The sequence below is a fragment of the Erpetoichthys calabaricus genome, chromosome 15 (genome assembly GCF_900747795.2).
Source record: "Erpetoichthys calabaricus chromosome 15, fErpCal1.3, whole genome shotgun sequence".
In the NCBI taxonomy this organism is placed as follows: Eukaryota; Metazoa; Chordata; class Cladistia; order Polypteriformes; family Polypteridae; genus Erpetoichthys; species Erpetoichthys calabaricus.
In genome coordinates this window covers 12323473-12336817 of record NC_041408.2, presented here as the reverse complement: position 1 = coordinate 12336817, position 13345 = coordinate 12323473, and the positions used below count along the sequence as shown (strand labels likewise).

General features: G+C 40.8%; 1 protein-coding gene across 11 annotated transcripts in view; it reads right to left on the bottom strand.

Annotated features, from left to right (window-relative positions):
• adgrg6 (adhesion G protein-coupled receptor G6) overlaps window positions 1-13345 on the bottom strand; it is a 193136-nt gene that overhangs the window by 90032 nt on the left and 89759 nt on the right. For 3 of the 11 annotated variants that reach the window (XM_051919518.1, XM_051919521.1, XM_051919520.1), the window contains 4 exons: window positions 8721-8804; window positions 8021-8104; window positions 3367-3450; window positions 278-343 (listed from right to left, as the gene is read on the bottom strand). The exons of 2 other annotated variants lie outside the window; for them this stretch is intronic. In XM_051919518.1, coding sequence (XP_051775478.1) covers window positions 278-343; window positions 3367-3450; window positions 8021-8104; window positions 8721-8804 — 318 coding nt within the window. Of the gene's footprint in view, window positions 1-277; window positions 344-3366; window positions 3451-8020; window positions 8105-8720; window positions 8805-9413; window positions 9498-13345 lie in introns of all 11 variants that reach the window. 6 more of the 11 variants (XM_051919519.1, XM_051919522.1, XM_051919523.1 and 3 more) reach the window with 3 other exon arrangements.

Genomic DNA, 13345 nt, shown 5'->3' with positions numbered 1-13345 from the left:
TTCTGTTACTTTGACCATTAAATATCTCTTTTGACATCATGCAAGAGTATCAGCGCCTCAAGGGTACTAATTAAAATGACTTCATGGGTAATGATAGCCACTGCCATCGCATTAATTCATCTCCCAGGTTGATTCAAGATCCACACACAATGTCTTAATTTGATGCATGATATTAAAAAAAAAAAAGAAAAAGGAAAAAGATGAATTATTTCCAGCTGAAAGGTAATCTATGAAAGGGCAAAAAAAAAAGAATAAAAACATAAAAAGTCATGCTTACCGTCTACACTCGTGTTAGTATCAGTCATGTTAATGGTGACAAGGGATGGCGTAGGAGGAATTAATGCTGGTAAGAGGAATGGAAAAAAAAATGACCCGTGAGTTCAATGGATGCACAATTCAACATGAAGGGTTACATCAAGGAGCCTCATACCAATTATTAAAGCACATCGCAGGTCATTCAGCAGGAAAGAAATCATTAGGGACCACCTTAACGAGCTTCTCAACACGCTTGATTTGGAGGGCACCGACGTGCTGAAAGCTCTTGGCTCCACGTAATTGGACCAAAGAAGTGGCTAATGATGGTGGACTTCTCTGCATTAGAATGAAGTCTCGTTTTCTCGGGCAGTGACAGGTTAGCCAAGTGACAACGTGTGCCCACACACCATGCACCACACGTTTTCTCTTGTTTAAACAGCATTCATTAAACAAGGAGTTGTTGTTTATAACAGAAAGCGAAGAACCAGAAGACCTCACATTCTGAAAAATTTTAATAGCCGTTTCTTGTAGGGCAAAAACCGCATTCAATGAGGATGATAATGAAGATACCAGACTATGAAGAACCAAAACAGCTACGTATTCATTAATTATATGGCATATCATACTGATATTATCCCTCCATTTTTTGAGCTTGTTTAGTTCAATCTCTATATATAATCTTCATTTGGATCTTGATCTTTGTTTGTCCGCGAAAGAATTAGAAGAAGAAGCACTAGATGGCAGTAGAGAGACAGCTAAAACATAGGCATTGCATTAAGAATCTCCTCCAGGCTTATAGTACTGAAGACTGTAGTACTCCAGTCACACCTCAAAACACAGACATTCAAACTAAACAAATTGTTGTGCTTTAAATGAACTAATCTTTATATATAATCTTCATTTGGATCTTGATCTTTGTTTGTCCGCGAATTCATGTTCCCCTGACACTGCCTTGGTTGTTACTTTTGTTTACAAACACTGTCGATACCACTCTTTGTGTTTAGATCTGGCGTCGACACCACTCTTTGTGTTTAGATCTGGCGTTGACACCTGCTTCATTGTCGAGACTGTGGTTTTTTGTGTTTCTATCGACCGTTGTTGGCAGCACTTCGTCCAAATCGAATGTTCACCCACTTCTTGGAGTCGGCAGTCAGAGTATATAAGTTGGACACACTTCTGTGATTTTCCATCAGTCGGCGTTTGGAATTCAAGAAAGAAGCATTGGTTCTTCCTTACTCTTTGGATTGCCACAAAGCAACCTGCGAGATTGGAGAAAGGTTGAGAAGAGATCGTGAGAGGAAACGACAGCGTCATGAAAACGGAGAGAAACGGAAATGCTCCTCCACCACCACATAATTACTATTTGGACAGTGATTCCGAGTAGGCCGTTCCTATCGAATCAATGTCCTAGGGTTTTGTTTTGTAATTTTGTTTCCCTTATAAATAATCATAATGCTGTGCGACGAAGGGCCCAGTTCACGACTGGCAGCCGCGTTTAAACAGGGAGCCCTTCACAGACAACTTTAACACATGCAACGTAATTGGGCCCACATGGCTAGTTTAATAATAACTCTTTACAATTATATGGCCTTGCATTGTGAGTAGGGATCCATATTTAGATAACAGTAAGACCCTGTTGTTCTTTAGGTCCAAATGAGTGGTCTTTTTGTAAGGTGAAATGAAATTCATGGAGGCTCCAGGTCTCTGGAGCTATGAGATAGCAGTGCTAACTACTACACCACCGTCTCCTGACTGGCTTTCAGTGTTTTTCAGATCTGATATATAGAAATGAATCTCTCTTAAGAGAAAATTAGTTGTGCATTAAACTCAATAATGTGAAAGTTATCTACACACATGAGGTCTCATTCATGAAACAATTGGAAATTTATGAGTATTCTATAGTACTAGGGTGTTGTACCGTGTTAGCCATTATGAATGTAGTGAAAAGTCAAGCAAAATGACACCTTTTATTGGCTAACTAAAAAGATTACGATATGCAAGCTTTCGAGGCAACTCAGACCCCTTCTTCAGGCGAGAGGCTACAGCATGAAGCTCAAAGAGCCGGCAAGCCAGCCCCAAGTTAACGAGTTGGAAGAAGAAAGAAGTGCGAGGCTACAGCATGAAGTATTATAAAAAACTGTTGAATTTACGTCAAGGGATGCTGTGTTCAAACTATATAAAGCACTAGTCAGACCTCATCTGGACTATTATGTGCAGTTCTGGTCAACACACTACAAAAAAGACATAGCAGCAGTTGAAGCCGTGCAGAGGAGAGCAACCAGGTGTATCATGGCACTTCAGGACAGGGCCTACTGTGACAGACTCCGAGAATTAAAACTGTTTTGCGTTGAGCAGAGGAGACTGTGTGGAAACCTAATCCAGGTATTCAAAATCCTCTAAGGAGCTGATAAAGAAGATCTATCAACATTCTTTCAGCTTAATGGTGAGTCACGGACTCAAAGACATCAATGGAAAGTAAAGGGAAGTGCACTGATGTGAGGAAGCTCTTCTTTACACAAAGAGTCGTGGGACTCTGGGACAAACTACCGACAAATGGAGTTGAAGCAGAAACCTCGACAACCTTTAAGAAGAATCTGAATGAGATAAGGGACAGTTTAGCTATTAGCTAAACAAATGGGGCGACAAACGGAAAGAATGGTCTCCTCTCGTTTGTCAGATTTCTTATATAAAAGTGGGTCACGACATTAGAAACGTTGAGAAACTCTGGATTAAACCACCCTTAAACCAAAAGCTGCTGATGGTACAGGTGTTATACTTTTAATATTTTAAAATTGTTCAAAGTTATGTGCACACTGTGAACATAATACAAGTCCGAATTGTGAGTTATACAAACGACAAGGGTACATTTGTAATTTGCACACGCACTATGAGCAGTCATGACGAGGTGAAGAATCAGTCCAAACTAAAGCACGGATGAAAACTAAAAAGCACATCAATTTGTTTCTTCAAACACTTTAGACACTCATTTCATGAATGAGACCGTGCAGGCTTAGCTACATGCCTACAGTTTATGAATGTTAGCTGTTTGGCACTTCATAACATAACAAAACACAACAAAACAGTTAAGAAATATAACAAGCATGCACTTACTAAAACCGTTTTGCGTGCTCTCAGTGATGGTGTTAGTTAGCAGGGTGGTGGAAGTAATGGGTGTCGTAATTAAGGTATTGGTAGCTGCAGACAGAAACAGAGAAAGGGAGCCATGGAATGTGGGAAGATTAGTTTATAAACTTTATTACTGAAATTTACGATTTAGGTAATGAATAGATATTTTTTAATTCATTTTAAGGTAATCCTGTGAAGAAAAGTTGAGGCAGGTTAGAACTGGACCTAAAACAGAAAACATTCCAAAACGTGTAAAACATCTATGTACATTCCTCCATATTAAAACATCTTTAAAGTGTATGCTTGAGTAGGAGAACCTGTAAAAAAAAATTAAATTGAAATGATCCAATGTGAACTAGCCACATTTTTCACTTGGCCACGGTCTATCACCGAAAGTGGTGTCTCCTGGGTAAACAGTCTGCTTTTCCACACTGAAATAACCAAGTCTCCCTTCGTACCCGAGAAGCATCCAACTACAGGTCTACACCAGTAGTTTCGCGGAGGAAGTGATGTCACCACACGTCTAAACTCCACGCTAATCATACTAACCCCTAACCTTAAGTTATCCCTACACAGGATTCTGGTAGAGGCAAGAGAGTGTGGGTGTGCGCCTGCTGGGGGGGGATGTCAGATCTGCTGAGTAACCAAGGGAGCTGTGAAGGTTTAAAGTTACTGGTGCAGATCCCACAGTTCTTCTTTTTTTTACCAAAGACAACTTTTAATATTAAAGATAGAATACACATACATTAACAATTATTAAATAACACTAAAATTTATATATCGTTTTATACACGTGGAAGTGTGTGCGTCTGTCTGTCCGGCCCAGAAGTGCGAGGCTACAGCATGAAGCTCAAAGAGCCGGCAAGGTGATCCCAAGTTAACGAGTCGGAAGAAGAAAGAAGTGCGAGGCTACAGCATGAAGCTGAAAGAAAACGACTCCGTCGCCAAAGTGAAACTGGCGAGAAAAGAAACTCGCTAAGCTGCTAATACAGAAGCGAGACGAGCACAACGGCAAAAGGAGACCTCCGAGGAGAGAGAAACTCGCTTGGCCGCTGATAGACAACGGAGGTGAGCACGTCGGCAAAACGAAACCGCCGAGAAAAATGAATCTCGCTTAGCTGCTTATGCACAACCGATGCAATTGATTGATTGAAATGGCAGAATCCATGGTTTCTAGGAGCCCAGGCTTTTTGCAGCACGGGCTTACACAGCTACTATTTATATATAATTTTATGGGACACAAATCATTTTATTGCAAGTTTCGGCAAGCTCCAAAAATATTCCCATTTAAATTAATTGTTCACAGCTAACTCCCGAATAAGCAAAATTGCGAATGACGAATTCCACAAATCTGAAGGGGTGACTGTATTAGGCACCCATTTATCTTTATTGATTAACCTTCTCTTAACCCCTTAACCGCCCTCTGCCGGATATATCCGGCATCGTAGCTTTATTGCTGACGCCTTACTGCCGGAATTATCTGGCACATTTGCCTGTGGTTATGTGAATGCCTGGCGCGTAGTATAACTGACAGTTTGGCGTGGGTATTATTACTACGTTGTATTTCGACAACTCTGCGCTTGTATTGGCCGATCACGTGATGTGATTCGAAAGTGAAAGCTGTGAATATGGCGAAACGTAAACTGACTTCAAGTGAGGTTTTGCAGGCGATTTTGGACAATAATTCTGATCATGATTGTAGCAGTTCTGAAGAAGATTTTAGCGACAATGATGATCAGCAACGTGCGCTGCATGATACTGTGAATGACGGCGCATCGGATGATGGCGATGAGTGGGTGTATCCCCAGCATCTCAACTGGACTGCTGCCCGTTATCTGAGCCAGATATGAAAGATCCAAACCGTGACCACTTGTTCAAGCTACGTCCTTTGATTGACCATTTATTTGAAACATTTCAGTAGGTGTTTCAGCAGGTAAATACTGCTTGAATAAATGTAAAGTAAAAAAACGAAAATTGTTCAGATTTCTCCTGGCATGGGGAATATTTAGGGAGTTGGCGGTTAAAAGGTTAAACTTAAAACTGTTGTTTGCTAACTATTTCTGCCGAGTGTCTTATATCCTTACTATTAACTAACATTTTCAAGTTACATTTCAAAGGCCTCTGCGTACCATTGTGAAAGTGAAACTGCAAAATATACATTCACATTGTGATTTTTTAAAAATTGTTTTTACAAATAACAAGCGATATTTATTGACATTTATAATTTACACATGCACTGTGAACAGTCATGAGCTGATTAAAATCAATTTGTAACTACAAACAAATCAGAGCTACAAAAGAACTGAATGAACACAGAAGTGGACATGAATTTGCTTCTACCAACAGTTTACACACTCATTTCATGATTAAAACCCACCTAAGTTTAGTTCCATGCCTACACGTTACGTAAAGGTTTATGCAAGCTACGTAATGTAATATGTCTGATGAACACTAAAAAGTACCTAAGTTTACTTCCGCAAACAGTTTATACACAAATTTGTTCCCTTCACGTTTCAGGAATGAAACCCACCTGGTTTAGTTCCTTTCTTACAAGTTAAGAATATCAGCTGTTTGGCACTTCATGACAACAACAACATTTATTTATATAGCACATTTTCATACAAAAAGTAGCTCAAAGTGCTTTACATAATGAAGAAAAGAAAAATAAAAGACAAAATAAGAAATTAAAATAAGACAGCATTAATTAACATAGAAAAGAGTAAGGTCCGATGGCCAGGGGGGACAGAAAAAAAAAACAAACTCCAGACGGCTGGAGAAAAAATAAAATCTGCAGGGGCTCCAGGCCACGAGACCACCCAGTCCCCTCTGACAAATACAAAACAACAGTTAATAAAAATTAACAGGCATGCACTTACAAGGAACAGTTTGTGAACGCTCAGTGGGGCTGTTAGTCGGCAGGGTAGAGGAAATAATGGGTGTCATGACAGACGTTTTGGTGGCTGCAGACAGAAACAGAAATAGGGAGCCATGGGATGAGGAAAGGATTAGTTTAAAAATTCCATTATTGAAACTTATTATTTGTAAAGTAGGTAATGAGTTGTCTTTTTCATTTTAATATAATCCTGTGAAGGAAAATTGAGGTAGTAATAACCTGAATGGTAGAGGAGAACCTAATAAAAAAACACTTGCAAAAAGTTAAAAACATGTAAATATATGCATTATCTTATAAAACACGAAAAAATACAATTCTACAATGTGAATTGAGCAAGTTTTGCACTTGGCTGCGGTCTGTCACCGAAAGTGGTGTCTCCTTGGCACACGGTCTGCTTTGAAGTCTCCCTTCATACCCTGCAAAACCGGAACACATGCAGAGCTAAAACAGATCAGAGCTACAAAAGTACTGATGAACACGGATAAGCACATACCGTAGATACTCGTTTATTAGTCGATCTCGCAGATAAGTCGAGTGTATTTTTAAGCCGAAAATTACGAAATTTGTTATGACCCGCGTATAAGTCTAGGGTAAAACTTGACAGCTATCAGAGATAGAGGGCGACAATCAGCTGTTTATGGCGACAAAACTCACTGTCACGTCACAGGCATTCCCTCTGTGCTTGGAGAAATGCTAGACTCGTTAACTTGGCAACTAATCCTTGCGTATGCGTGAGTTGCAAAATGTAAACAAATGTAAACAAAGGCAAGATGGCGTTGATATGTCACAAGGGAGCGAAGCGAGTGCAGAAAAGAAAACAGCAGACGATGTTGAGTTGGACTCTGATTTTTCAGAATCGGATTTTATTGACAGTGATCAGGAATCGAGCAAGAGAGTGAGAAGCCGGCATCAGCTGATCGGACACCAGCCGATGCCTCGCCAGCTGATCCCCTGGCAGCTGAACGCATTCGCACAGCCGATGCACCTACAGCAAGGTTCGCGTGGGAGGAATACACAGACATTGATCCGTGGGAGCCGAACTGGCTACCGGACTTCACAAGACAGCATGGCTCGCTGTTGGACACGACAAATCACTCGCTGCTGGACTACTTCAGGCTGCTCTCTCCTGATGCTGCTTTTCAGCTACTGTCAGACGAGACAAACAGGTAGGCAGAGAAATGTTTTGAATCGCGGGCTGCGCTTGCATCGCATTGATAGCGTGCGTTGCCTTGGTTCTTTTGATTCCAAATCTGGTTGCACATGGCAGCTAATGGTATGTTTGTTATCCAAAACCTGCAAAAGCTAATGCTCAAATTCAAGTATTTCACAGTTGAAAGAATTATTTAATGAAATTAGAAAAAAAACTAGCTAATTAGCAATAGTATTGCTGGCTTATAATTATTTCAAAGACCATGGGAAACGGCAGATGACCGGTGACTTAACACCGTGAAGCATTGAGTGTACAATGTCATTACCCAAATTCTATGGACAATTGTGTTGCCCTGCGGATAAGTCGACCCTGTTTTTTTGAATGAATTTTAAGGCATAAATTTTTCGACTTATACGCGAGTATCTACGGTACATTTGTTTCTATGAACAGTTTAGGTACAAATTTGTTCCCTTCACGTTTCAGTATTGAAACCCATCTAGTTCAGTTCCATCCCTCCAGCTTACGAATGTTAGCAGCTTGGCATTTCATGACAAAAACAAAACAAAAGTTAATAAAATTAACAGGCATGCACTTACATAGAACGGTTTGCGTACTCTCGGTGAGGCTGTTAGTCGGCAGGATGGTGGAAATAATGGGAGTTGTGATAGAAGTTTTGGTGGCTGCAGACAGAAACAGAGATAGGGAGCCATGGGATGAGGAAAAGATTAGTTGAAAAACTCTATTACTGAAACTTAGGATTTCTTGAGTAGGTAATGAATTGTCTTTTTCATTTTAATATAATCCTGTGAAGGAAAGTGGAGATAATAATAAACTGCAATGTTAGAGGAGAACCTAATAAAAAAAAAACTCTTGCAAAAGTTAAAATCACCTACTTTACACATTTAAAAAAATGTAAATATATGCATTAGCTTACAAAACACGAAAAAATACAATTCTACAATGTGAATTGAGCAAGTTTTGCACTTGGCCGCGGTCTATCACTGAAAGTGGTGTCTCCTTGGTACACAGTCTGCTTTGAAGTCTCCCTTCATATTCTGCAAAACCAGAAGACACGTAGAGCTAAAACAGATCAGAGCTACAAAAGTACTGATGAACACGGATAAGCACATACATTTGGTTCTATGAACAGTTTAGGTACAAATTTGTTCCTTTCACATTCCGGTAATGAAACCCATCTAGTTTAGTTCCATTCCTGCAAGTTATGAATGTTAGCTGCTTGAGATTTCATTACAAAAACAAATAAACATTTAATAAAAGTAACAAGCATGCACTTACAAAAAATGGCCTGTGTATTCTCGGTGAGGCTGTTAGTTGGCAGGGTGGTGAAAATAACGGGTGTGGTGGTAGAGGTTTTGGTGGCTGCAGACAGAAACAGAGATAGGGAACTATGGGATGAGGAAAAGATTAGATTAAAATATCTATTACTGAAACTTAGGAATTTTTGAGTAGGTAATGAGTTGTCTTTTTCATTTTAATATAATCCTAGGGAGGAAAATTGAGGCAAAAATAAGCAGAATGTTAGAAAAGGACCTATAGAAAAGAAAAAAAGAAAACTATTGAAAAAGTTAAAAACACTTAGTTCACACATTTTAAAAATGTAGCTATATGCAATTTCTTGCAAAACATAAAAAAATACAATTATACAATGTGAATTGAGCAAGTTCTTCACTTGGCCGCGGTCTATCACCGAAAGTGATGTCTGCTTTTCAACACTGAAAAGACCGAGTCTCCCTTCCTACCCAGCAAAACCAGAAGTCTCGCTGAGCTACAGAAGATCTGAAATACTAAAGTAGCGATGAAAACAGAAAAGCACATAAATTTGTTTAGGCACAAATTTGTTCCCTTCACGTTCCGGTAATGAAACCGATCTAGTTTAGTTCCATTCCTGCAAGTTATGAATGTTAGCTGCTTGGGATTTCATTACAAAAACAAATAAACATTTAATAAAAGTAACAAGCATGCATTTACAAAAAATGGCCTGTGTATTCTCGGTGAGGCTGTTAGTTGGCAGGGTGGTGAAAATAATGGGTGTTGTGGTAGAGGTTTTGGTGGCTGCAAACAGAAACATGGGAAAGGGAGCCATGGAATGAGAAAAGGATTAGCTGAAAAATTCTGCTGCTGAAACTTAGGATTTATTGAATAGGTAATGTAGTCGTGTGAAGGAAGAGTTGAGGGAAAAATGAACTGCATGCTAGAAGAATACCTATTAAAACATAAACACTCCACAAAGTTTAAAAGAGCTACTTCACACATTCAAAAAAATGTAAATACAAATGATGTTCCAAAACCTGAAAGAAATTAAAGGAAAAACTCCAACGTGAATTGGTGGAGTTTTGCTCTTGGCCACAGTCTCTCACCGAAAGTGGTGCCTCCTTGGTACACAGTCTGCTTTTCAACACTGAAATGACCGACTCTCCCTTCCTATTAACCAGAAGACACGCTGAGCTACAGAAGAACTGAAATACTAAAGTACTGATGAACATAGAAAACCACATAAATGTATTTTGTGTTTCGGTGTAGTAATACTACTCTAATTCCAGGGATTCATCCACCTGTCCACCCAGCCATCATCAATGATCTCCTCAGTCCGGTTAAGGAACCTTGGGTGCAAGAAAGGAACCAACTCTACCTTGAATTTCACTGTTACTCCCAGATCATCAGTATATAAAACCTACAGACTCAAATTAAAAGGATACTTACTGTTTGGCACAAAAGCAAGATAATCTGCTCAGAACTCATGTTTCTGCATGATTATACTTTTGACAGCTAATTTCTTCCATACACTTTCCACGTTGCTAATAAATTCCAAGTTATGTTTTGCTCTTCTTAGCTGTATATCTGCTGTGAGCAGTCATGCAACTTCTGCTGTGAACATCTGAGCGAAACTGAACAGGGACACTGAAATGCTCCTTGGACAGTTGTGTGCCATGTATGGGTGTGTAATCAAACATTGTAAAATGGACATTATTAACAAATAGTTATAGGCAACAGCCATGCAGACTTTTAGCAAAATGGCAAACTGCACAATCAGTTGAGTAGAATTCTTTGTGTAGAATTCTTTATTGTCATTATACATACAGTGCATCCGGAAAGTATTCCCAGCGCATCACTTGTTCCACATTTTGTTATGTTGCAGCCTTATTCCAAAATGGATTAAATTCATTTTTTTCCTCAGAATTCTACACACAACACCCCATAATGACAACGTGAAAAAAGTTTACTTGAGGTTTTTGCAAATTTATTAAAAATAAAAAAATTGAGAAAGCACATGTACTAAGTATTCACAGCCTTTGCCATGAAGCTCAAAATTGAGCTCAGGTGCATCCTGTTTCCCCTGATCATCCTTGAGATGTTTCTGCAGCTTCATTGGAGTCCACCTGTGGTAAATTCAGTTGACTGGACATGATTTGGAAAGGCACACACCTGTCTATATAAGGTCACACAGTTGACAGTTCATGTCAGAGCACAAACCAAGCATGAAGTCAAAGGAATTGTCTGTAGACCTCCGAGACAGGATTGTTCTCGAGGAACAAATCTGGGGAAGGTTACAGAAAAATTCCTGCTGCTTTGAAGGTCCCAATGAGCACAGTGGCCTCCATCATTCGTAAGTGGAAGAAGTTCGAAACCACCAGGACTCTTCCTAGAGCTGGCCAGCCATCTAAACTGAGCGATCGGTGGAGAAGGACCTTAGTCAGGGAGATGACCAAGAACCCGATGGTCACTCTGTCAGAGCTCCAGAGGTCCTCTGTGGAGAGTGGGGAACCTTCCAGAAGGACAACCATCTCTATAGCAATCCACCAATCAGGCCTGTATGGTAGAGTGGCCAGATGGAAGCCACTCCTTAGTAAAAGGCACATGGCAGCCCGCCTGGAGTTTGCCAAAAGGCACCTGAAGGACTCTCAGACCATGAGAAAGAAAATTCTCTGGTCTGATGAGACAAAGATTGAACTCTTTGGTGTGAATACCAGGCGTCACGTTTGGAGAAAACCAGGCACCGTTCATCACCAGGCCAATACCATCCCTACAGTGAAGTATGGTGGTGGCAGCATCATGCTGTGGGGACTGGGAGACTAGTCAGGATAAAGGGAAAGATGTCTGCAGCAATGTACAGAGACATCCTGGATGAAAACCTGCTCCAGAGCGCTCTTGACCTCAGACTGGGGTGACGGTTTATCTTTCAGCAGGACAACGACCCTAAGCACACAGCCAAGATATCAAAGGAGTAGCTTCAGGACAACTCTGTGAATGTCCTTGAGTGGCCCAGCCAGAGCCCAGACTTGAATCCGATTGAACATCTCTGGAGAGATCTTAAAATGGCTGTGCACCGACGCTTCCCATCCAACCTGATGGAGCTTGAGAGGTGCTGCAAAGAGGAATGGGCGAAACTGGCCAAGAATAGGTGTGCCAAGCTTGTGGCATCATATTCAACAAGACTTGAGGCTGGAATTGCTGCCAAAGGTGCATCGACAAAGTATTGAGCAAAGGCTGTGAATACTTATGGACATGGGATTTGTCAGTTTTTTTATTTTTAATAAATTTGCAAAAACCTCAAGTAAACTTTTTTCACGTTGTCATTATGGGGTGCTGTGTGTAGAATTCTGAGGAAAAAAATGAATTTAATCCATTTTGGAATAAGGCTGTAACATAACAAAAGGTGGAAAAAGTGATGCGCTGTGAATACTTTCCGGATGCACTGTACACATAATGAAATTTTTGGTTGGTAGGACTCGGCTTCAAGGCAGAATACTTAAAATACACAATACACTATAAATAATAAAATAAACATAATAAGTGTAAAAGACAGCAGCAATAAAACATCATCAAGTCCAGACTTTTCCTGAGGTAGTACGCCTGCAGAGACCAGTGATCTGTGTGCGTGGGTCTGCAGGGGAGGATTACGAGAGGAAGTGCGTGTGCGTGTCTATAGGGGGGCAGGCTAGGGGTAGATGTAGATGTATGTGTGTATCAGCAGGGGCAGATGGACTTCACAGCTCTGGGGAAAAAGCTGTCTTTCAGTCTGCTGGTGCGTGTTTTTATGTTTCTGTACTGCTTTCCTGAAGGCAGTGGTACAAACAGTCCATTTCCCGGATGGGTGAGATCAGCAGCTATACATTTGGCCCTCTTCTGCACCCTTCCAGTATATACAGAGTCCAGGTCTAGGAGAGGACTTCCCACGATCCCCTGTGCTGTTCTCACCACCCGTGCCAAGTCCTTCCTGTCCTGTGCTGTGCAGCTGCCATACCACACTGTCATACTGTGACAGAGAATGCTTTCTATAGCGGATCAGTGGCCTTGACCAAGACTTGAACCTGGTACTCTGGAATTGTGAGGCAGTAACTGCACCACCGCCAGTCATTCATGGCTCCATTCATCTTTAGCCAGTAGGTGGCACTGTCAGGAAACAATGCTACATGGGGTAGGGAGATTTTTTTTTAATGCAGTTGTCTCCCTGCCCTCATTGACATTACTCTGGAAGTAAATGATTGCTACTATAGCATTCCCTGCTGTTAAACCCTATGCATTTCATGGATTTGTTTTTCACCATTGTAATTCCACTTATGTTTTAATGCAATTCCAAGTTGGACGCTCTACCCCTAGGCGACGAATTTATTCACCAAATCTCTGCAATGTTCAAGCTCCGATGCAGCTGTAATGATTGGCAGATTAAAATGACAAGACTCGTAGAAAAACAACCGACATATAAATCGTTACTATTCCTCATGTTAGCTTACACAAAGTATTTCAGTCAGTCAGTCAATCAGTCTCCAACCCGCTATATCCTAACTACAGGGTCACGGGGTCTGCTGGAGCCAATCCCAGTCAACACAGGGCACAAGGCAGGAACAAATCCCCGGGCAGGGTGCCAGCCCACCGCAGGGCACACACACCCACACACCAAG